We start from the raw sequence: 26,304 nt of genomic DNA, 5'->3' as shown, positions 1-26,304 counted from the left end.
CTTACAACCTGTTGCCTGAAGCTTTGGCACAGTAGATGTCTTTATTATAATTTTAAAACACCCTTCTTTGAGGTAGGTGTTAAGGTTCCTCGGGTTTTACATGGTGGCGCTTCTACACTAGATTAGTTCATTTTTGGCCAGCTGGCAGCTTTTCTTTCAATCCCTTTTCCGGCAGGGGGAGAAGCTCCTATCTGAGGACGAAAACACTTTCTTGCAGTGCCCAGAAGGAGACACGTTCAGTGGTATTGAAATCATCGTGCCCTATGAACTCAGTTTGAGGCTTCAACTCAACTGGAGGGAAAGCCTTGGAGCATGCTTCTCACTTGAGTGAGAAGTGGAAGAGGGTGCTGTTAGCAGCCCTTTTTAAGAAGTGGTTCCCTGATGGGGTCTCTGTCACCATGTAAAGGTCTTTATCTCCCCGAAGAATGTAAAGGCACCTTCTATTGTGAATATGGTCCAGTAGCCCGATGCCCATCCGGATACTGATATCACAAATAAAGGCCTCTTGTATAAGATCATTCTGGGGTCTTCTCTGTGAATCCTAAAGTAAAGAGACTAAAGAAATGCTAAAATTGGGGTGAGCTGCGATCTTCCATTGCACATCCGGCTTGAGGTTAAAAACCAAGTCTACAGGTGGTGTCTAATCTAAGCCCTTTGCGCCATGTTAAAATTCACCAAATATTCAATATCTGCTGTCACGTGGATCCACAGAATGGAGCTAATTTGCCCACCATGGACCATCACTCATTGCCTCATGACTCTGCATGTCTGGCAGTACCTCCATCAGTTCCAGACATTGAGGATCCATCTGTGTGCTTGAAGTTGTGCGCAAGATTACTTTACTGTCCTTTTCTATAAAGTCAGATGCCAGATGCATACGCGGAACTTCCCCTCACTGTGGCCACTACCAAGGAGTCTGTCTGACAGAATTTATTTTCCCTCAAAAGTAACAGCTCCTTCTCCCATGGCTTAGATCTCACTCTGGGCGCATGGAGGCAGGGTTCAATGATACAGTTGTCACTAACTGCAGCATGGCTGATTCTGGAATCCAGTTCATTGTAGTAGCAAACCTCTGCAGATGAGTGAGTTATTTAGTGGGACAATGTGTATAGTGCACACTATCTACTAGGCTGCCTCACAATTGTAGCATTCTGTTCCAACCATATTGGAAGATGAACTTCTTGCCTGGCCTCCTGCATCATGAATGGTCAATGCTGCCTGTTTATGGGGAAGGGAGAGCTTGGATGAAAATTCAAGGTTTCCCTGGTGAGCTTCAAAATCCTGCAAGTTATAATCAGTGTCTAGAATAGGACCACTTAGAGCGGCAGGATTCCATACTGGTCTGGGCCAAGCCCCCACATCAGGGTTGGAGTGTGTAGCATCCACCGTCATTTGCACTGCCAGTGCCTGCTTACTCCCACAGTGGTCACGTTTTGCGCATGAAGATGGTGTGACCTGTCCTTTACACCCTTGTTCAAACTCACTTTGTTGCCTTTGTGTAAGATACACGTAGAAACAGAAAAAAAACTGAAAAAAATAATCTTCAAGCAGGTGCAAGTTATTCTAGATTTCAATTTTTGTGACCCATGCACAATTTGCACGTTCGCAGTCTGCTTTTTCTCAAGGATATAAGACTGTGGTGTTGGTTGGTATATCAATTTACCTAAACACATTCAACTAAACAATATTGACTTATATTTTTCATTTAAAGTATTTGATCTTATGAAATATGAAGTATACAGTAATAATATATTTTTTGTCCAATTTGATACATGGCATGTTAAAATATCCAATCAGGGTCAGCTTAACTTTGTGTAATTTTCCTCTCTCTTCTAAGCCATCCAAGTGGGAGGCTTTCTAAAGCCAAACATTGTGGCATTGGCCTCCATCGGAAAGTGTGTGCAGTAACAAAGTGCACTGCCTTGCTTTAGGGATTTGGGATGGTGTGAACAAGGGTTTTTATTATACCTCCAGCCGCTATGCAGGATTTTGGGATCAGTTTGGGAAGGATTCCCTGGTCTACCTCACCCTCTGCCACGAGCTAGGCATGGACGTGACACAAGAGTTTAGCTATCACCATAGTCTGCAACCAATTATGAGGAGCGGTCCCACTGAGCCAGCAGCAGCGGCTTCCTTCACGTGGGTGCAGAAATCTTATCCAGAACCAGACTGGGACGGAGCAGGACCTGAACTAAGACACGCAACTCAAGCAGTAGCCCATTACAACAGAAGGTCCATCAACATTTACTTAAGACCTGTTAGGCTAAGAGAGGGAGGGCAGAGCATGTGGAAAGCAGCGAGAGGACCCCTTTTGGAGAGAGGCTAACCAACATTTAGTCCAACATCAAAATTGCAAGCCATCCACAGGTGTTGTGGCCATCAACCAATCTCCGAAGAAGCACATAAGGAGACAAACCCAGGTGAGAGAGTCACTGGAAGGCATATTCAAGGCAATTTAAAGGGGGATGGAGCAGAAGATAGTAGAAGTTTGGAGAGAGAGGAGAGGGGGTGCACTGGAGGGGACAAGGAGATTATTTTGGAGGTAGCTGGAGGAGACGAGAGGGGGTGACTGAGAGAAAGTAGGAGTGGGTGACTTATTAAGAGTTCAAAGGTTGATTTGGAAGAAGGCAGGAGGAGGAGAAACATATCAGTTGGTTGTGAAGTGTAAGACAATGGAGGCTGGAAGGGGAGAGATCCAGGAGATGGGAGAAACAAAACCTAGAGGCTGGGAGGAGAAAGGTATTGAAGGTGAAGATAGCGTGACCCAAGACGCTCCACAGCAATCCATCTTTTTATCACCACAGGCCTTTTTGCAGAAAACCTGGTGCTATGGTCTAAACACCCATCTACAAGCCCACATGTCTTGCCTCCCCCTTCCTCCAGCTAACTCTCTTCTCTCAGGTGGGGAACACCCCTGCAAACCCTGGACTCCTGCTGTGCCCACTCATGAGGCAGGGATGATTAGACCCATAAGGATGGAAGGAGAGAAACCCAGGAAACAAGAAAGAGAGACATAAAGCCTGTTGGGAAAAGAAAGGACAAGGAGGCTTGTGAGAGAAAATAGGAAGTGGCTTGCAGAGCAAGGAGGAGCTGGAAGTAAAGGGTAGAGGCAGTGAAAGACCTGGTGGAATGGATAGTAGAGTTGTGCCACAAGCAGGAGGCAGAAGTAAAATATCGAAATAGAACATTAGAAAACAGAGACAGCCAAGAAAGGGGCAATAAGGCGGAAGAAGGATGGAGTGGATGGAGAATTGAAAGGAGGTGAGGAGCAAAGCCTGGACATGCAGAGAGTGTGAGGGAAGATTTCCCAAATTCACTCATGCTCTGGCTGAACAGCAGAGGCAGGGGGAGATACGGTAATTTGATGAAGTGTCAAAGCAATGAAAGGAGAAGAAATTATGAAGGAGCGAACATGGAAGGCAAGGAGAGTGCTGAAAGAACTGCTAGGAATGAGGGTGTACTGGAGACGCAAGGAGTACAGACATGGGGGGGGGGGTTTGGTTGAGGTTAGGGAACCTCGTAGCCAGGGGGAACAGTCTGTGCCTCTGAAACCGCAGCCATGACTGCACAGAGGTCTTGGGGACAGCAGTTGGTGGCCCTCGCCATTCTTCCCTTAGTCATCCACCTTTGGTTGGCAGTGCCGTTTGACATCTAGACCAAGGACCCACAAAAACAATGAAAGAGAAGCAGACAACATCCACTGGCACTGGGAAAAGTAGTGTTGAGGGCACTCAAAACACCTCAGACTGTGACTGACTTTCATCGTTCATGGATTGCCAAGCAGGGGGACCTGGACGTTGAGACTGTTGAATCAAACATAGTCATCCTGATATTGTATTTTCTTGTTTGCTTACTTCTTTAAGCCTGGGGAAAATCTTCCTATAATGTGTTGGTCACTTGAACCTACCCTAGGAGAAGCCATCCTGTAATTTGTTGGTTGCATGTTTCTACCTTAGAAGTGATCCTGTTACTTGTAGGTCACACGTGTTTCTACCCTCGGATAAGCCTTTCTTTTATTTGTTGGTCACTTGTTCCTACCCAAGAAGAAGCCATCCTTTTATTGTTGGTCATTTGTTGCAGCCCTAGGATAAGTCATCTTGTTATTTGTTGGTCACTTGTTGCTACCCTATGATAAGCCATCTTTTTATTTGTTGGTCACTTGTTGCTACCCTAGGATAAGCCATCTTGTTTTTAGTTGGTCACTTGTTGCTACCCTAGGATAAGTAATCTTGTTTTTTTCTTGGTCTCTTGTTTCTATTCTAGGGGAAGCCATACTTTCATTTGTTGATCAGTTGTTGCTACCCTAGTATACACCAACTTTTTTATTTGGTGGTCACTATGTGCTACTCTAGTATAAGCCATCTTTTTTTAGTTGATGACTTGTTGCTACCCTAGTATATGCCAACTCTTTTATTTGTTGGTCGCTTGTTGCTTCCCTCGAGTAAGCCACCCTGTTATATGTTGATCACTTCTTTCTACCGTAGGAGAAGCCATCTCTTTTTGTAGTTGATTACTTTTTGCTACCCTAGGATAAGCCATCTTTTTTATTTGTTGGTCACTTTTTGCTACCCTGGGATAACCCATCTTGTTTTTAGATGGTCACTTGTTTCTATTCTAGGGTAAGCCATCCTTTTATTTGTTGATCACTTGTTGCAACCTAGGATAGGCCAACTTTTTTATTTGTTGGTTACTTGTTGCTACCCTAGGTTAAGCCATCTTTTTTTAGTTGATGACTTGTTGCTACCCTAGGATACGCCATCTTGTTTTCAGTTGGTCACTTGTTGCTACCCTAGGATAAGTCATTTTGTTATTTGTTGGTCACCTAGTGGTACCCTTTGATAAGTCATCTTTTTTATTTGTTGGTCACTTGTTGCTACCCGAGCATAAGCCATCTTATTTTTAATTGGTCACTTGTTGCTACCCTAGGATAAGTCATCTTGTTTTTTTGTTGGTCACTTGTTTCTATTCTAGGGGAAGCCATCCTTTTATTTGTTGATCACTTGTTGCAACCTAGGATACGCCAACTTTTTTATTTGTTGGTCACTTGTTGCTACCCTAGGTTAAGCCATCTTTTTTTAGTTGATGACTTGTTGCTACCCTAGGATACGCCATCTTGTTTTCAGTTGGTCACTTTTTGCTACCCTAGGATAAGTCATTTTGTTATTTGTTGGTCACCTAGTGGTACCCTTTGATAAGTCATCTTTTTTATTTGTTGGTCACTTGTTGCTACCCGAGCATAAGCCATCTTATTTTTAATTGGTCACTTGTTGCTACCCTAGGATAAGTCATCTTGTTTTTTTGTTGGTCACTTGTTTCTATTCTAGGGGAAGCCATCCTTTTATTTGTTGATCACTTGTTGCAACCTAGGATACGCCAACTTTTTTATTTGTTGGTCACTTGTTTCTACCCTAGGTTAAGCCATCTTTCTTTAGTTGATGACTTGTTGCTACCCTAGGCTACGCCATCTTTTTTTTTTGTTGGTCACTTGTTGCTACCCTAGGTTAAGCCATCTTTCTTTAGTTGATGACTTGTTTCTACCCTAGGATACGCCATCTTTTTATTTGTTGGTCACTTGTTGCTACCCTAGGATAAATCATCTTGTTATTTGTTGGTCACCTAGTGGTACCCTATGATAAGTCACCTTTTTATTTGTTGGTCGCTTGTTGCTACCCGAACATAAGCCATCTTATTTTTGGTGGCTCACTTGTTGCTACCCTAGGATAAGTCAACTTGTTATTTGTTGGTCACTTGGTTCTATTCTAGGGGACACCATCCTTTTATTTGTTGGTCGCTTGTTGCTTCCCTCGGCTAAGCCAACCTGTTATATGTTGATCACTTCTTTCTACCGTAGGAGAAGCCATTTCTTTTTGTAGTTGATCGGTTTTTGCTACCATAGGATAAGTCATCTTGTTTATTTGTTGGTCACTTGTTTCTATTCTAGGGGAAGCCATCCTTTTATTTGTTGATCACTTGTTGCTACCCTAGGTTAAGCCATCTTTCTTTAGTTGATGACTTGTTGCTACCCTAGGATACACCATCTTTTTATTAGTTGGTCACTTGTTGCTACTCGGGCATAAGCCATCTTATTTTTGTTTGGTCACTTGTTGCTACCCTAGGATAAGTCATCTTGTTTTTTTGTTGGTCACTTGTTTCTATTCTAGGGGAAGCCATCCTTTTATTTGTTGATCACTTGTTGCAACTTACGATACGCCAACTTTTTTATTTGTTGGTCACTTGTTGCTACCCTAGGTTAAGCCATCTTTCTTTAGTTGATGACTTTTTGCTACTCTAGGATACGCCATCTTTTTATTTGTTGGTCACTTGTTGCTACCCTAGGATAAATCATCTTGTTATTTGTTGGTCACCTAGTGGTACCCTATGATAAGTCATCTTTTTATTTGTTGGTCACTTGTTGCTGCCCGAACATAAGGCATCTTATTTTTGGTGGCTACTTGTTGCTTCCCTAGGATAAGTCAACTTGTTATTTGTTGGTCACTTGTTTCTATTCTAGGGGAAGCCATCCTTTTATTTGTTGGTCGCTTGTTGCTTCCCTCGGCTAAGCCACCCTGTCATATGTTGATAACTTCTTTCTACCGTAGGAGAAGCCATCTTTTTTGTAGTTGATCAGTTTTTGCGACCCTAGGATAAGCCATCTTTTTTATTTGTTGGTCACTTGTTGCTACCCTTGGATAAGCCATCTTGTTATTTGTTGGTCACTTGTTGCTACCCTGGGATAACCCATCTTGTTTTTAGATGGTCACTTGTTGCTACCGTAGGATGTCATCTTTTTTTTTTGTTGGTTACTTGTTTCTATTCTAGGGTAAGTCATCCTTTTATTTGTCGATCACTTGTTGCAACCTAGGATAGGCCAACTTTTTTATTTGTTGGTCACTTGTTGCTTCCCTAGGTTAAGCCATCTTTTTTTAGTTGATGACTTGTTGCTAGCCTAGGATACACATCTTTTTATTTGTTGGTCACTTGTTGCTACCCTAGGATAAGTCATCTTTTTTTTTTGTTGGTTACTTGTTTCTATTCTAGGGTAAGTCATCCTTTTATTTGTCGATCACTTGTTGCAACCTAGGATAGGCCAACTTTTTTATTTGTTGGTCACTTGTTGCTTCCCTAGGTTAAGCCATCTTTTTTTAGTTGATGACTTGTTGCTAGCCTAGGATACACATCTTTTTATTTGTTGGTCACTTGTTGCTACCCTAGGATAAATCATCTTGTTATTTGTTGGTCACCTAGTGGTACCCTATGATAAGTCATCTTTTTATTTGTTGGTCACTTGTTGCTACCCGAGCATAAGCCATCTTATTTTTGGTGTCTCACTTGTTGCTACCCTAGGATAAGTCATCTTGTTTTTTTGTTGGTCACTTGTTTCTATTCCAGGGGAAGCCATCCTTTTATTTGTTGATCACTTGTTGCTAACTAGGATACGCCAACTTTTTTATTTGTTGGTCACTTGTTGCTACCCAAGGTTAAGCCATCTTTTTTTAGTTGATAACGTGTTGCTACCCTAGGATACGCCATCTTGTTTTCAGTTGGTCACTTGTTGCTACCCTAGGATAAGTCATCTTGTTTATTTGTTGGTCATTTGTTTCTATTCTAGGGGAATCCATCCTTTTATTTGTTGATCGCTTGTTGCAACCTAGGATACGGCAACTTTTTTATTTGTTGGTCACTTGTTGCTACCCTAGGTTAAGCCATCTTTCTTTAGTTGATGACTTATTGCTACCCTAGGATACGGCATCTTTTTATTTGTTGGTCACTTGTTGCTACCCTAGGATAAATCCTTTTGTTATTTGTTGGTCACCTAGTGGTACCCTATGATAAGTCATCTTTTTATTTGTTGGTCACTTGTTGCTACCCGAGCATAGCCATCTTATTTTTGCTTGTCACTTGTTGCTACCCTAGGATTAGTCATCTTGTTTTTTTGTTGGTCACTTGTTTCTATTCTAGTGGAAGCCATCTTTCTTTAGTTGATGACTTGTTGCTACCCTAGGATACGCCATCTTTTTTTTTTTGTTGGTCACTTGTTGCTACCCTAGGTTAAGCCATCTTTCTTTAGTTGATGACTTGTTGCTACCCTAGGATACGCCATCTTTTTTTTGTTGGTCACTTGTTGCTACCCTAGGATAAATCATCTTGTTATTTGTTGGTCACCTAGTGGTACCCTATGATAAGTCATCTTTTTATTTGTTGGTTCACTTGTTGCTACCCAAGCATAAGCCATCTTATTTTTGGTGGCTCACTTGTTGCTACCCTAGGATAAGTGAACTTGTTATTTGTTGGTCACTTGTTTCTATTCTAGGGGAAGCCATCCTTTTATTTGTTGGTCGCTTGTTGCTTCCCTCGGCTAAGCCACCCTGTTATATGTTGATCACTTCTTTCTACCGTTGGAGAAGCAATCTCTATTTGTAGCTGGTCACTTTTTGCTAACCTAGGATAAGTGATCCTGTTATTTCTTTGAATTAAAACCCTTGTCCCTCCCCAAGTAATACCTGTTAAAAATGCCACTTTGGTCTCTTTGTTTCATTGATCTCCCACCTGGTTTGTGACAATGAGCATTACACAGTTTTATTTTTATAATTGTGTATGCAACATTGCTGCAAATGCACTAACACAGGTAGGAAAGTAACATTGTCTTATAATATGGAAAGGGGATTCAATACCAGTGTCATTGTTTGTCAGTGTTAGCCAGGTATTTTTTATACTCACCTCATTTACAGTTTACATTAACGTTTTTGGGAGTTCATTAAATTGAAATGTTGCTGGTGAACATTTTTGTAAGGTACACTAAATGTATTAAATTTGAACATGCATGCACATGTGTCAACATCAACGTAAAACCTCTTGTACCGCTCACACCCGGAGAGTGTGAAGGAGGGAATGAGCATGAGGGTGGCTACCTACAGCCAGTATTCTCTGCTACCCTTTGGGGCATGGGATCATAAACAAAGCCTGTCAAACCTTATTATTATCATTATTATTATTTTTAGGGTATTTGTTGAGCGTGACTTACCTTCAGGAAGCAACGCAGAGCTTTTCAATTATAGGGAGAAGAACACAGTGAGGGAAGCAGAGAGAAAAGGAGCAGGGAGCTAAGAGGGGAGGGTGGGGAATCGGGGGGCGGGCAGTTGGAAGCAGATCAGCGAGTCTCATGTAGAGCGGGGAGTACAGGGTGTGTGGACCTAGTTGTTATTCTTTTCCCTTGTCTTTCCTATAGGGGTGCCTGTCTGTATAAGGGAAGTGCATCAGGAATACCCACATCACCAGGACCAGTTTCTTATTGCATCTCTGGTTTCTCGTTGAGATCTTCTGGAGTGCAGAAAGGTATGTATACCATACGATAAAAGGTAGTGTTCTAGATCTTCTTTGATTTTGGCCCATACTCATTGGATGAGTGAAGGAATGAGCAGATGGGCGGACAGACAGATGGACGGATGGAATAGTGGATGGATGGAGGGAGAAATGAAACAAGCAACAAACATCATCACATAGAATTTGTCTCGAATTATCTGGGCACATGGGAGGTATTTTCATTCTTATCCACAGAGCTCTTTGCTACAAGGCTCTCAGTATTGTGGAAGATCCTATAACAGATTAGTGGTTGTAATTGATGCCACTAATGACATTAAAGCTCCCCTGAATATTGCTAATACTGGATTTGATGAGTATTTTACAGGCAAGTTTTGTGAATATATTCATACCTATTTGGGATTGAATTGTGAATTGAACAAACCCATAAATACACTGATATGTTCTGTTGCTCCTGTCACAGGCCGCTAGGATGTCAACCTGGCACAGTGTTACCAGAACTTAAACTCAGACACCAAATACATTTGGAATATTTGTATGATATATTTGTATACACCCTAAAACGGAATGTTTCAGTATTGTGGCAAAACACATTCAACAGGATTTGAGGTTGATCATGTATCCAGTTGTCAAGATAGTAGCATCTCTAGGTGCCAAGGTGTAATTTGAGGAAAGGTGCAGTCTCTCTAACCATAGGTCAACAAAATAGGGTACTCCCTCTAGTTCATCATCAAAGAAATGTCCAGTCACACCAGCGTTCCAGAGAGCAATCAAACAATCCAGCCCAGAGGACAAGTAAATGCAAAGTGTCCTAAAGATCCTTCAAGTCCCAAATAATTGGCACTAGGCTAAGGTATGTTTGACTGTCCTAGGGCTTTACCTCATTGTACTAAGCACAGAGAAATGGCAGTCTCCTAATCATCACGGAGTGAGCGCTCTGCGATAAACTACATTGCCCATAATTCCATGGGGTGCCTTAGAGAAATGTCAGGCGCTTCACCGGCTATCAGACCCACCCTCTTCTTCCTCCCTACACTTCAGGTAATCAGATTCTAAATACAGGAGCTGTGATTCTTGCGATTTTGTTTTATCTGGGTGATTGGGGTAAGGTGATCTTTCGTGCCCCTGTTTGTTACTCATTCTCTCTAATTATTGGCACTAGGCTAAGGTGTGATTGACTGTCCTAGGGCTTTACCTCATTGTAGTTATTGTACTAAGCAGCGAGAACAAGCACTCTCCTAACCGTCATGGAGTGAGTGCTCTGCGCTAGACTTCATTTCCCATAATTCCCTGGGGCACCTTAAAGAAACCTCCAGTGACTAGCTGGTCATCACCGGTCCGCACTGGATGCACAATGGGCTGTGTCCAAAACGCTAGGTAAGTGTCCAGGTCTTTCCCCGCTGCTTCCCTGCCAATTTTAGCAGCCTCTTTATCTTCCCCTTAATATGGGACTACATCCAGAACTTATAGCTTTTCTAGCTGCTCAAAAGTTAAGGCGTGAGAAACAAGTAATAAAACACATGATACACTTTCGCCATAATGTCTCCACCTTCCAATTGTGTGACCCTGAGAAATAGTTATAATTGCGAAGTAGACATGCCTGCCCCAGAGCTCCCGCAGATGCAGTCTGCTCGGGACACATACACCATCAGAGTGTCCATATTAAACACAAACTCCCTTAACAAACACAGTTCTACCTCCACTGCAGCACAACGATCATATTTAGAGTGTCATATCACATCTATCCAAACCACAAGTGAGTACCAGCGCACTCCGCACTAGGTATCCCAAATATCTTATATCTGTTTATGCAACCTAGGGAGTGCAGCTTGATCACCCCTGACCAATATTTCCAATGGCAGAATACCTTTGTAATCGAGAGGAAGACTGTACAGTCCTTTTTGCACCACGAGGTTCAGATATCAATGCTTTTAAAAGCAGAGGAATGGCACCAAAGACATTGGTACAGAAATTCATCAAGTAAGAACGCTTATGCAAACAGGAAATTAACAAATTCTGGGAACAGGCATCCCTCAAAAACTATTTAAAAGAGAACATCATACTGCGAGGCTTGAGGATACTGATATTTCCAGACTTTACAAATTCGGAAGACCGTGATTAAGCTGCTGAATAGGAAGAGAACATTGCTATTAGCTCTGAACGGATGATGAAATTACTTATCACACATGCAGAACGTGAGCACACACGTGTAACTAAAGAAAATGACATGGTCAAAAAAGAAATTGCAGATATGAAGGACCTAGTGTCAACCAAAGATGTTTTTTTTTACAAAATGTACTCTATACTTGATGAATATCAAGACAAAATCAAAATGAGTACATTTCGGACATTTTATAGAGATGAAAGAGATTATCAGAGTGACCGTGTCTATACGTTTCAGTCCAAATATGATGGAGATAACAATCTCATCAAGACACCAACTGGCACACCTACCATATCAGATGCCGAATCAGAACTTGAAGATGGTAATATTCCACAAGAAGGAGAAGAAATCCCATCGGGATCCAGCACATCCCAACATAACAAGAGAGGCTTTTTATCGGAGATCAAAAGATACAAAAAGGGCAACCGGTCAACCTACAATCAGCCAATGAAACAAGTACGTTTTCGTGCCTCTTTAGGGACCAATATCGCAACCGCCCCACCTCGTCAAAGGAAAAAGAGGAAGAGGAGCAATCCAGAGGAACAAAAACAAACACAAATATAAGACAAACGAGATCAAGCATCAGAAATCAATTGAGTAAACCAATTCTCAAAACCTAGTGATCAATCTATCTTATAAGACCTTGACACCGCATCAACTGTCACTCTTGAACTATGGCCTTTCGTTTGCCCCATCTCACCATCAGACATGATGGAAGTCCAAATTTATCTTTACAAGGTCACTAGAAAACTGAAATAAAAAAATATTTTCACAACAGAACAGTCATGTATGAGACAGTGAGCAGACAACAAGCTCTCAGTAATTCGAGTATACAAGAGATTGAGAACATTCAACTACTGACCATTCTAGCTAACGATACTGCCAAATCTCTCAAGGAAATTCAAAGTGAATTGGGGATTCACCAGAGGAACATTGGGATGCAGGAACACAAGCTGCGCTCAAAATTCATGCCACCATCAACCGGGGAAAACGTAATTGACACTTTTTACCAGGCTTTATCCAACGAGATACATGATTATATTGATGGAAAAAACAGAGAATTCTCTAGCAAAAAAGGCAATTTAACTAAAAAAGAATGAATAGCTTTACGTGAACTGGGGGAAGACTCCCAGATTACAATCAAAGAAGCAGACAAAGGGGGCAACATAGTTGTCCTCAACAAACAAGATTATATTTTCATGGCAAATGAACATCTTTTGACACCAGGATGCTACACCAAATTGGATGCCAATCCTACAGTGGAAACAGTAAACGAACTCCAAGCATTAGTTCAACATTGGTACTTACAAGGATTATTAAAAGACCAAGAAAAATCCTTTCTCATCAAACCCAAACCTTTGATGCCAACTGTTTACTTCTTACCGAAGGTGCATAAAGCTTTTCAACATCTACCCTCAGTGCGTCCAATAATGAGTGGCCAGGGTGGGGCCACAGAAGGGTTGGCTGAATACATTGATTCAGCAATTAAAGATATAGTGCCGCTCATACCGGCCTATTTAAAGGACAGAACACACACACTCAACATTCTCAATCAAATTGCTTGGCAGCCGCATTATTACTTAGCCACTCTAGATGTAAAATCTATGTACACCTCCATACAACACCAGCTGGCACTAGGCACAATAGATTTTTCGTTCAGAACTTTTTCAGCCTCCTAGCTATGCATGTATTAATGATTAAAGATTTTTTACAATTTACTCTTAGTCACAACCAATTTATTTTCGATAGACAATATTATTCACGAACTAACGGCATTGCAATGGGTGCAAAATACGCCCTGCAGTTAGCCAATCTATTCATGTCATTTTTTGAACACACCTACATATATCAGGCCAAGGAATTTGTAGAAGAAATACACACGTGTTAAAGGTACATGGATGATGTGCTGCTCATTTGGGCTGGTACATTCGAGAGATTTGAGATCTTTTTTACAATATCTGAATAATGATGTTTTTGGCATTACATTTACTGGCCAGATACATGCTAGACATATAGAGTTTTAGGACTTGAATATCAGTATTGACCAGTATAGGCTTCAGACATGTATACATTGGAAAGAAACAGCCGTACGATTACAAACATAATTAGGACGTCAACACAGTTTTTGCAAGCAAATCAACAGGGATACCCTAATTGATTATCCTTTGAGACAAATTTCAAATACCTTGGATTTGCAATTGTGTATTAATATAAGCCTTGATGATGGCCCAATGGGTCAAAACACGTGTTGGCAATTAAGAAATCACATGGCAAATAAGTAATACAATTTGACATTGAATTGTCAAATATGCTGAATGTTAGTACAAGAAGTCATTGTGCAAAACGGCAATAGGGAATTTTTAGGCAATAAGTCACGGAATGTGCAACTCAAGTCAATAAGTCATTGAATGTGATACATGATTAATATGTTTTGTTTAATTCACCAATTGTTCACACAAGCAAAATATTGTGTACCCAATGCACCCTGCCAACCTAGGAAATGTCTAATAAATTAGCACTGATTTCAGGTTAATCATTTGTTGACATCTATTTATTTCATCACGTTGACTTTCAAGTGTGTTGAGCGTGGCAGAGGAAATAAATAATCACTTCCCCTTAACAAACACGCCTTTATTATCCATGACTACATGCAGGATGGGTCCCTCGAAAGTGATGTGCATAACTGAAACTTGGCTTAGAGACTCCAGTGGCCCTAATCCAAGGCTGCGATTCCCCCAGGGTTTAGCTTCTTCAGGAAAAACCGTGAGCATAGCACTGGTGGAGGTGTAGCTCTCCTGGTCAGGTCTGACCTGCATTTCTTCGAGAGCCCGATCACCTGCTCGGGATGCAAAATTATCCATCTGAAATGCCTCCCTAACTCAAATGTTTGCATTAACCTCATTCTTGTTTACCATCTTCCCACTAAAATGATGGAATTCAACGAAGATCTTCTACCCACATTGGTACCTCTTACCAAATCCTATAGTGCTACGATTCTCCTAGCGGACTTTAACAGATGGCTAGGTAACCCCTACAGAACAAGTAAAGCACCTAAGAAACATGAACTTTGATATTCTCAATTCAGAACCCACCCGCGTTGGAGGTAATATCCTAGACTGGATCGCGGTTAGGAACATCCCCACATACACTACAAAGACCAGACCTTGTGCTTGGTCCGATCACTACTTTGTGGAATGTCTGATACATCGCCCGCCTACTCCCAAAAAATTCCATAACCTACCCAAATTAGTCACCAACAGAAACCTGAAAAAGATCATTTCAGATTATTTGAATCAATGTCTCACACTTATGATGGAAAATACCCCTGGTCTGGACCCCCGAGACACTCTAGCGAACATGTACAACAACCAACTTAGCCACCTCTTAGACAGAGTGGCCCCTCTCAAATCCAAACGGGTAAGGGACAAAAATCCAGCCAACAATCCTGTTTAATGCTAGGTCTGGTAGGATTAAGAAAGAAAAAACGGCAAGCAGAAAACCTATGGGAAAGAAATAAATCAAATGAAAATAAAATTGCCTAGGAAGCCTTAAAATCATCCTACAAAAACAAAATCTTAGAGGCTAAACAAACTTTCTACGACAACGAAATAGAAAAGGCAGAGAAAGGCTAACAAAAAAAGTAAAATCTACCGAAATCTTGAAAAACCTTTACTTCGCACCAACACCCATAACCCTGAAGACTGTATCAAGGCTCAATATGCCTTCACCATAAAATTCTTTCTTGCACGTGCAAAAATGTCAAAGGTAATAAAGAATGGACTGGGAGATTTACCCCAAGATATCAATAAAGAGGACCATGCATGCGCCTTCCACTTCCAACCAATAACAATCGCTGAAATGTGCATCAGTCTTAGATCCATGCGCCCCACCCATTGTCAAGGGGAAATCCTTCCCTCAAAGCTTATTTTATGTAACCACAATATCTTTGCCCCTTTTTCTGACATGATTTGTGAACTCCACCTTCTATCATGGCATCGTCCCCAATATGATCAAACAGGTAACTGTCACTCCACTGCTAAAAACAGGCAAACCTTGGCCCAAGAGACTCAAATAACCTATGCCCTATAATAAACTCTTTGTTTCTCCTAAAGATTTAAGGCAAAGTAGCATCGTCCCAATTTCAACAACATCTGGAAAAACTAGACATCCTGCACCCAATGCAATCTGGGTTTAGGGCACAACATTGTATGGAAAGCGCCCTACTGGGTCTACAGTCACTTATGCTCGACTTTCTAGAAAAGGGAAAAGCTGGCTGCAGGTACTTTTAGACTTGTCAGACGCTTTTTATTTATTAGCCCACGGGCGCCTATTTATCATCCTGCGCACCAACGGGGGGTGTTTGAGGGACGCTGTAAACTGGATTCAATCATTTCTGAGTAACAGAATTTCACAAATATGCTTTGGTGATGCCTCATCAGATGGGGAAGAAATACTCTTCAGAGTCCCCCAGGGGCCCTGCCTATCTCCATCTCTGTTCAAGGTATACATGAAGCCTTTCTGTGACCTACTAACTGGTCTGGGGTCTACTTTGTCAATTATGCTAATGACACCCAGCTTGTGATCGAGTTGAGTGGAGAGGGTAGGACGTCCTTTCATCGCAGGAAATGTAAACGCCTGCAATTTAAACGTGTACATAATTACGAAAATGTACATACACATTTTTTGGGTGGGTTGGAAAAGGTCAGATAAGGGTTTGGGGGGTAGGCAACAGGTAAACATAGGTGGGGGAGGGAGGATTGGGGGGTGGCGAAACCCCCCACCAAAAAAAAGAAAAATATTAATGTACATTTTCATAATTATGTACACGTTTAAATTGCAGGCATTTACATTTCCGGCGATGAAACAACATAGAACCGTGGAGACTATGAGACTGACACATCTAGACTAATCTCCCTTTCCAATTGAATAAAAGAGTGGATGTACAGTTACTTGAAGTGCTTAAATCCCTCTAAAACCGACCTCATGATTTTCCAGCCCCAAGCTGGCAAAAGCAAAGCTGAGTCCGAATTACGAAACCTTGTACCTGGATGGAACTAGCGGTGGCACTCTAGAGAAGGTTAAGACGCTAGGAGTCTATATAGAAGCCTTGCTCAGCTCCAAAGGGCACATTGGTGGCGTGGTTAGAAGCTCACAATACCACCTGAGGGTGCAGATACACTCTAAATCATTCTTGTCCCAAAGAAATCGTGAAGTCCTTGTGCAAGCCATTATCATGCCCTGGCAGGACTACTGTAATGCTCTTCTCATAGAAGCCAACAAACAATGCTTAACCAAACTGCAGATGATTCAAAACAAAGCTGTCCGGATCATTCTCGACATACCTAGGAGAGAGAATATCTCTGGGCCAGGAAAAAATGACACTGGCTGTCGTTTTCAGCTAGACTTCGATTCAAGGCCCTATCGGTTGCCCACCGCTAGTTACACGGATTGACACCAACCTACCTTAAGAAACGTATAATATCTTACATACCTATGAGAGATCTTCAATCATGCAGCCGAGGACAACTGACTGTTCCACAATCCAAAAAAGCCAAAGGAAATGGACGATGTAAGTGCACCTTTGTGGGAGAAAACAATAGGGGGAAGGGGTGTCAGAGTTTTGAGGAGTCTGCGTGTGTGTGCCCCCCTTTGTGTCAGGATAAAATTAGGAGTGGGTGACTGAGACGAGAGGAGGCATGTATAAGCCATGGCCAGAGCAGGAAACAAATAACAAGGAGATTTTGGGTCATGTGTACACATTTCTGGCGGACAAGTATAAGGTAAAGAAATTGAGGAACACTACGGTGGAAGATTTGGATGATGCACCGCCAGGCCCTGCAAAAGTAGAGATGGCCCCGTCCACTCCTATTGCCCCGAGCATCCAGGGGTGCCCCATCACATGAAATGTTTCGATGACAATCGGCATGTGACCGAATCAATTAAAATAGAACTTTTATTCTTTGCCCGTACCGTGTACGGACAGATTGGACCTTGTCTGTCGTTTAATAAATCCGCAAATGATATGATATGATATGATATGGTATTTGTAACGCGCCTATACACAGGTGTTTCAAGGTGCTATGTTTATCGTGAGTCACACCCTGTTCCTTTTGGGTACACAGGGTGTTCATTTTGGGTAATAAATCTGCAAATATTTATCGTGAGCCATGCGCTGTTCCTTTTGGGTACACAGGGTGTTCATTTTGGGTAATCGAAGCACTTCGGTCGCACGGTAAATTGCAAGGCTGGTGCTTCAACATGGCACTAGACCACCGTAAAGGTTGTTATGTTGCTCCTGATTGCCAGTACTGCGTACGGACAGATTGGACCTTGTCTGTCCCAAAATACGGTCAAGTAGATCCAGCGATTGACATGTAGCTGCAGCTGGTGGTTGAAGAAGCCATCGGTCGGAGTCTGGAATAGATGACAATCGCAGAACAGCACAATGTAACTGTTTGCAAAAGATAAAAATCAAAAAGTGTCTCAGTAGCCGATCTTTATTGCAATTATTCATTTCCTTTATTAGCGCAGAGGTGACACAATGTGAACCGAGAGAATACAACGTGGAGTATCAAAGTACTCTGCTATTTAGTGCAAATGAGAATGTTGAGCTCTAAATGTAATGAGTAAACTGGGGCAATAATTCGAGGTGCAGAAACAATGTAATGATTTATTAGCATTGAGCCAGGGAGAAACGAGTGGTGGTCTACATGCGTCTCGATGCTGGCCTGTCCCTGTTGCCCGGTAGATAGAAGTACTAGCACTTCATTGCAATATGCCAAACAGAACGAACAAGTACAATGTCACCCATCAGTAACAGTCAGTTATTCTTATTTCGATTAGATCTGGTATGAGAAACTTACATTAGACTTGCAATTTCCATTCTCTAGGCGTAATGGAGACTGTGATGCAGAATCCCCCGTTCGTGGCAACGTTTTCTCATAAACTGAACTTACATGTAACTAGGTGCAGTTTCGGAATGGGCAACCTAATCACATCATACTTTATCACACCCGCTTTCAATTCAATCCCTTTCGCAATGGTCCCTGCCTCTCAAGGCCAAAAAACAATAGAACCTTATACTGTGCGAGGGACGCATGGGGCCTCTCAGCTCCCAAGCCAAAATTCAAAGCTGGCGACCTGCACTCAAAATGAACGTACATTCTTACTTTACAACATCCTGTATAAACGCATCCATGATAAAAATGAATTTTGAAACACGGGCTCAGGAAATGGGGGCCGCTCGTTGTTCGTGGCGCTGCTCGGCTGTAGGTGAAATTTGCCAATAGGGCCACCACTGCTTATTTCATGGCCTCCTATCACATGGCATGTTTTCACAGTCAGTACTTCTTGCCTGCCTAGAATATTTAGTGGCCTATGTCTAATCCCTTTTGTATATCCAGCAGTTATTCAGCTTTTTGCAGAACTTTATTGCAAGTCAACTGCCAAAACCCAAATATTCTTACACTCTGTTGTTACCCATTGTTCATTAACACTAAAAATGAAGGTCCCACAATATCTCAACTAAACTGTGAAATGTGAAAGCAATCGTAATAATTGTAATATATTTTCAAGATAAAGGACTGAGAGGATAGATTTCAAAAGACAAAATGCATACTTTATTCATACAGATTATAGAAACATTTGTTTGCAAAAATAAAAACAGACAGTAAGCATTTCAACCGGGATTTGAACGATTTAACAAGCTCTGCTTTGGGTGGACATGGTACGCTGGCAATGTTTTGTGCCAATGTATGTGTGCTCGGAACAGATTTGTGCGCGATTCCATGAGGATGCATCTCGACGACAGCAACAATGAGATCTTTCACAAAATCGAATTCTATTTGATCATATACTGGCTTGACCACCCATTTTTTGCTTCTTTTTGTAAAGGCCATATTGTAGCGAAGCATCCCCAAGTTTCCTGCAGCCCTAGATTGTTCCCGGCTCACAGTCTCGTTATGCGATAATACCGCTAGTAAAGTCCTACATTTAATCCCCTGGATGCCAAAATGCAATCTCTTTGGCCTGTACTTTAGGCACATATTGTGGAACAACTCCAAATATCCTGTGTGACAGAATTCTGTGAGTCCCTTCAGATCTCTTGATAGAGTTTTATCAAACACAATCGTTTCAAGGGCTTTGTGTGTAGGTGAAGATGGTATCAACCACTTCTTCTTCCGTGCCTGCTCTGGGGACAAAGGGCCATGTTCACATTGGCGGAAATGTTGGTTTTCTGTCCAGTGGTGAACGTTTGAACAGTGGTGCATCAGTGAGCGCCCTTTTTCCAGTAGAGTTTCCACAGACCCATCACATGTTTTGGAGCTCCACCAAAAATGGTTGCTGAAAGACTGGGACCATTGAGAAATACTTTCAAAACCTTTTTTTTTCCCTGCAGCCGAGATTATTTTATTAATTGATTTGGCAACATGCCATACATAAAATTGATGTTTAATATTTGGATACTGCTCTCTCATTGTCTTGGCTATTGAAACGTGTCTGTCGGTGGCTATGAGGTCGATTTGCATTCCCCTCGATTCTAGATCTTCCAGTGATTTTATAAAACCAAGTTTCTCCATGGCCACCGAGGATTTACATTGGGACACCTGCATGACCACCAAACTCAAAGTTCTCTGACTTTCCATGTCCTGAAGATGGTAGGTGCAATGCTTAGCAGAAAATCCGGGGCTGTCACACTGTCCATCGCCGGCTAGCCTGAACCGTTTGTCGAGGAATGTACTTTCAATAGCCAATTGTTCAATTTTCCAAGATTCATTAATGGCAGGGAATAGATAATCACGTTGGTATTTGTAGTATTGTGTTTTAGAAATGAAATGTAGTCCCACAAACTGAAAGAAACTTGATAACTTCGTGAAACTAGAGACACTGAAAAGTAAAGCTGCTGCACACTGTAGATTGCCAGCTGGCAGTTTCCCCAGCATCGGTTGAGCGGACCATGAAAATGCTTTATGTGACTTTTCACAGGTGGCATGTATTTTCAGGTTACTGCCTTGTGTTAGATGAGTCACACTCACCAATGGCTTTCCACATACTTCCCCTCCCACTGAATGCACACAGTTCAGCATCTTTATAATATCTATCAAGCTGCTGTCGAATACTATGTATTTGGCCTCTTTTATTATACTGTCATCTGGCAACACTGTTGTTTCGGACTGAACCGTTGTGGACATATCAACCAAACCGGACACACTATAGTCGATATCTTTGTCTGTTTCATCGGTCAATAGTGTTGATGCTTCAGTTTCTGTCATTTCAACATCTGTTACTTGACGATGGATAGGAGAAAACATCAATGTGGACTGTTTTTTGGGGTGCATTTTTTTGGCGGGTGTCAGTTGTGTCAAGTGGTCATCGAGTAATGTAAAACTATCTTCTATAAATTCAATTGCGTCTTCCTCTGGCGGTGCAGGTGCACTGTAGCAATGGTCCAAGAACACTTTGCTGGAATCGCCGGTCTTATTAAATTCCTTTTCTGGCCATTGGACATAGGCATCTCGAGTGTGAACACGACTCACCTCAATGAATAGTTCCTCCATGGTGAAAACAGTTTGGCAAGCAGCAGCTATCATTTGTATCACTGTCTGTGTCTGCATAGTCCGTAGTAGATTGAGCAACTACAGGACAGATAGGAAAAGGGATGTTCAGTTTGAATCCAACAAACAGTGTTGTACAATTGACATTAAAAAAGCATATAATGAAGGCATTAGCACAAAACCTTTGCCAACAATAGAAAGTGTTTATAACTAACCTTATTTTTATTTCTTTTCTTTGAAATGTGTGCTTTGAAAAGCTACAAAACCATTATATTAAAAATAGACAGTCACAAGGGGGCACGGATGGGGTGGTGTTCAAACAGTTAGGATGCATGCTGAGCAGTCGAAAAGCAGAGCTTCAGGGTATATATATCATCAAATCTTTACTCTAACAGCAGCAAACTGGCGGACCGACTCTGATACACGGTCCTCCAGTTCAATTTACGGATCTTGTATACATCCCTACAAAAAATAGTATTCATTTAAAATAAGTCATTGGCATTACACATCTAATTAGAACGACTTTCTTTTATTCAATGGTACTGTCAATGCGCATACCTCTGGCTCTGGAGCAACTGTATGGTCTGTTTCCGGAGCAACCGCAATGAATAATGTAATTGTATCGGACATTGCAGCATCTCTCTGAAAACAGTACTTGCATTAGTAAGGTCGAAAAGATTGGAAACGGGACAAAGACAACAAAGGTACACATCGACAGTAAAGTGGCAAAGAAACATTGTGGAATGCAATGATAGATTGCGAAAATATGATCTGAGGATCTCGTCCTATTGAGCTATGATGACCAATACCCCTGACACCGGATCTACTACGAGGGGTGTTCGGATTGTAGTGGACGCTTCAGCATCTCCCTGAAACACAGTACTTTCATTAGTGAGGTCGAAAAGATTGGAAACGGGACAAAGACGACAAAGGTGCATCTCGACAGTAAAGTTGCAAAGAAACATTGTGCAATGCTATGATAGGTTGCGAAAATATGATCTGATTATCTCGTCCTATTGAGCTATGATGACCAATACCCCTGACACCGGATCTACTACGAGGGGTGATTCGGATTGTAGTGGACGCTTCAGCATCTCCTTGAAACACAGTACTTTCATTAGTGAGGTCGAAAAGAGTGGAAACGGTACAAACAATTTGGAAAGAGAGAAAGGTACTTATCAACAATAAAGTGTTAAAGAAACATTGTGTAATGCAATGATACGTTGCAAAAATATGATCACATTATCTAGACTTCCGTATATAAAACCAGTCTGGAACAGAATAGCTAGGTAAGATTACCTGATACGCGCTCGAAGTAGTTGATAACTCCAGGCAACACGTGGATGTTGAATCTTGTTCCTTCATATTCGGTGGATAGTAATGGAGTGGTAAAGGGAAAGTATTATTCGATTTAGAAATTCAAACATTACAAAATGGCATGTAAGGAGACTTAATACTAGAAAATTACACTTATTGAAACACATAATACAGCATAGTTATCCGTCCCCATAAATCATTTTTCTATGTGGGTTCTACAAAACATGGACTGATGTTTAGCAAAAAAATCATTATTTCAGCAGCTATTCAATCACATAAATATGGAAAGTACTATAAGTGGCATTTACACCGAAAATACAGACGTAAAGTTAAATCCTGCAGCGTGACTCACCTGTGGTGGCATTTTCACGAGTAAAGTCGGAATAGCATTTGGGAGCAATTTCCGAGTTGCTCTCGATTGATTCCTCTTTGTGTACAAGGATGTGCCGTACATATCCGGTGAGAAGTGCAGCTGCAGATGCGGTATTGATGACCCCTATTGTCCTCCAAGACTTGGTTGACTCTACTTTCAAGGTCTTCCAGTTGATATCCGCAACGTCTGACCCATTCTCTTATTCGATCAACAGTCTTAGGGAATACATGCATTGTAATGCCTTCGGATTTGTCATGGGTCTTCGAAGGGCAACCGAAAATAGCACATGCAGGCATTGTTGTAAATTCTGCAAAATAAAGGTCAACATTATTAGAAAATTATTTTGCATGAGCATATGAGAAAGAATGAATTGGACCATACATTTTTCGATGCACGCTTTCTTTTGGGCACCACAGCAAAACCAGTGCAGCGTGTGCGGCTGTATAATAGGATAAATTTCACAAACGATTCATTGATGTGTTGAAAATCAGAACATGTTACTCGTCCCTTGAATGTTCTATCATGCACGAAAATGAAACATGCTTATACTATAGGCACGGCCCGCAAAGGATGCAATACGATTAGGATACATGTCCTTACCTTGACCAACAAACAGTTGGATTCAGCAAACAGAGTAATTAGTGGAAGGAGAACAGGAAGATGTTCACAGGTAGCACACTGACGAGTTCACTCGAAGCGGTCACAGAGTAGCACGTTCACGAGTTGACTTGCAGTGCTCATAGATATTCTCATGGTAAACATCCAGAGGTCTATAAAGAATAACAAAAAGGGGTGTGTTTGTTAATGAATGACGTGTGTATGTCGTGGTATTATGTACATTGCAGGGGCGCGGCCTGCTTCAGGAGAGGCCTGCCTGGAGACACGGCATCTGAGGAGGCCATGTGAGCAATGGCCCCTGGGCGTGGGATACCTTTTGTAGTGTACATGTTGTTTGCCACCTTGGCCCTTCGCGCCGCTGACAGCCCCCCATGGCAGCACACATCCACTGGCGCAAACTGCCTTTGATAGTGGGGGGTGGAATGGAGGGGCCGGGAGGCGTGCAGACAAGGCACCGGAACACTGCTGAAAGGAGACACACGTATGTGGATTGCAGGGGCGCAGCCTGCTCCAGGGGAGGCCTGCCTGGAGACACGGGGTCTGAGGAGGCCATGTGAGCAATGGCCCCTGGGCGTGGGAAACCTTTTGAAGTGTACATGTTGTTTGGCACCTTGGCCCTTCGCGCCCCTGGCAGCCCCCCATGGCAGCGCACATCCACGGGCGCGAACTGCCTTTGATAGTGGGGGGTGGGATGTATGGGCCGGGAGGCGTGCAGACAAGGCGCCGGAACACTGCTGAATGGAGGCACACTTATGTGGATTACAGGGGCGCGGCCTGCTTCAGGGGAGTCCTGCCTGGAGACACGGGGTCTGAGGAGGCCATGTGAGCAATGACCCTGGGCGTGGGATACCCTTTGAAGTGTACATGTTGTTTGGCACCTTGGCCCTTCACGCCCCTGACAGCCCCCCATGGCAGCGCACATCCACTGGCGTGAACTGCCTTTGATAGTGGGGGGTGGGATGGATGGGCCAGGAGGCGTGCAGACAAGGCACCGGAACACTGCTGAATGGAGACACACTTATGTGGAATGCAGGGGCGCGGCCTGCTTCAGGGGAGGCCTGCCTGGAGACACAGGGTCTGAGGAGGCCATGTGAGCAATGGCCCCTGGGCGTGGGATACCTTTTGAAGTGTACATGTTGTTTGGCACCTTGGTCCTCCGCGCCCCTGACAGCCCCTCATGGCAGCGCACATCCACTGGCGCGAACTGCCTTTGATAGTGGGGGGTGGGATGGATGAGCCGGGAGGCGCGCAGACAAGGCACCGGAACACTGCTGAATTGAGACACACTTGATTCACTAAAAAAATTAAACAACCCTAGATAAAAAATATGTTGTGTTTTATTTGGTTTCTTATTTTGATGGCACAAAAATACTACACATTGTAAAGGTCTGGTTGCAGCTCGGCGAGGGAAAATCCCCTGTACTGACCACTGTCGCTGGGGAAAGTTTGTCTAATGGCGCCAACGACACAGGCGGGTATTACTCGTCGAACGTGGTGTCCAAGCCTCCCATGAAGCCACCATGTGTACGAACGATAGGCCACCAGCCGGTATCACCTATGAAAGAAAAAGATACAATCTGTTTTTAAATGACCAAGATAAGTGTATTAAACCTTAGTTGTCAATGACAATTCTTGTATACAATGGCATTTTTGCCAATACAAATGCTAACTAGACACTGCACAATATTGAACAACTTTTATGCGACTATTACTAGAGAATTGCAAGACTAAACGGATATGACAATGATATCTTGAAGTTACGAGAATATAGGGGACAACCGTGAAATAGTAGTGGCCTAACTGACATCACAACCAGACTACACTTACTCGTTGCTTGGATTACGAGGGCAAACTGTTGCGCGAAGTTCGTGCATAAGCACCATCAAAATCCTCAACAAGGACCATGTGAGACAGACTGCCGTGAAGTCTGGCAGCTCGGTAACGCCTTGCGGCTGTGGATCGCCTTACGATATGTAGGACAAGCATCCAGAGTTTTCTCGGCAGCAGTTATCCACGTCGGTTGGCATTAGCGCGCACCGATTGCAGGTGCACCAGGTGGAAACACCGTCCATGCGACTAGGCCCAGGCTCTTCATCTGTGAAACGTCAGCCCAACTGTTGTCCAAATCCCCATCGTCTACAGAGCTTGCTCTTTCCAGTAATTCCTTCTCGGAATACTCGGGCTCGTACAGGTAGGGCATTATTGTTGCCATTGTGTGGTAAAGAAACAAAAATAAATTATAGCGATGGTACTGGTATCTGTTCACACGGGCTACAAGCAACGAAGGTAGCTGACCAGAGCACAGAAACGAGTCACAGAATACTCAAAGAAATACAGCGAGAGGAATGGAAAAGAAAATCTGCTGTTGTGTGTTGTGAAACGCTCTGTTTATACTTATCCAGGAAAGAGGCTTCCTGTCGTTTCCATGACAACATGTCAGTAGCTGAGGCGCAGAGAATGTTGACACGAGATGTGCTTTGGCGATGTGAAATGGGTGGTACGCGTCTAGTCATGTCAGGATCAGGGGCGGGGGATATGATTTAGTGCCGCAAATGCATGTCACCCGGGCGATGCGGAAAGTGATAAGATTATCACCAAATGGCCGCGCCCTGCTGCCTGATTTTGCCTGTGTTCAAGAGACGAAAACTCGGGCAAGGTGCATAGGAAATGTTTGTACGATCGATCGAATTATGGTTAAAACCACAAGGCCGACCCGTGGGGACAATAATATTTTCTGCCCAAACCATTCCTTTTATACCAGCGAGTGGTTTCTAAGCATGTGATTGGGATTCAAACCTGTGTTGCGCAACGTTGTCTTGCTTCCAAGACAAACGTGTTGCCCCTGAGCTATCCTTCCTTTGGAGGCTCGCTCCTTTGCTCCACAGTGTACTACTGCTTCAACCACGTTCAGTACAACATTCTCTGACAAAATTATAGACAACCACCGTTCTGTTAACTCT

General features: G+C 42.7%; 1 protein-coding gene across 1 annotated transcript in view; it reads left to right on the top strand.

Annotated features, from left to right (window-relative positions):
* Nucleotides 1-26,304, top strand: part of LOC138515386 (coagulation factor XI-like) — a 299,654-nt gene that overhangs the window by 108,524 nt on the left and 164,826 nt on the right. Inside the window, exon 11 of the mRNA XM_069630247.1 lies at nt 9,227-9,333. Coding sequence (XP_069486348.1) covers nt 9,227-9,333 — 107 coding nt within the window. The remainder of the gene's footprint in view (nt 1-9,226; nt 9,334-26,304) is intronic.

This window comes from Ambystoma mexicanum, chromosome 6q (assembly GCF_040938575.1).
Source record: "Ambystoma mexicanum isolate Mex_15411 chromosome 6q, UKY_AmexF1_1, whole genome shotgun sequence".
NCBI classification, from domain to species: Eukaryota; Metazoa; Chordata; class Amphibia; order Caudata; family Ambystomatidae; genus Ambystoma; species Ambystoma mexicanum.
The sequence above is the reverse complement of the archived record's forward strand: the minus strand, read 5'-3'. Positions and strand labels throughout refer to the sequence as shown.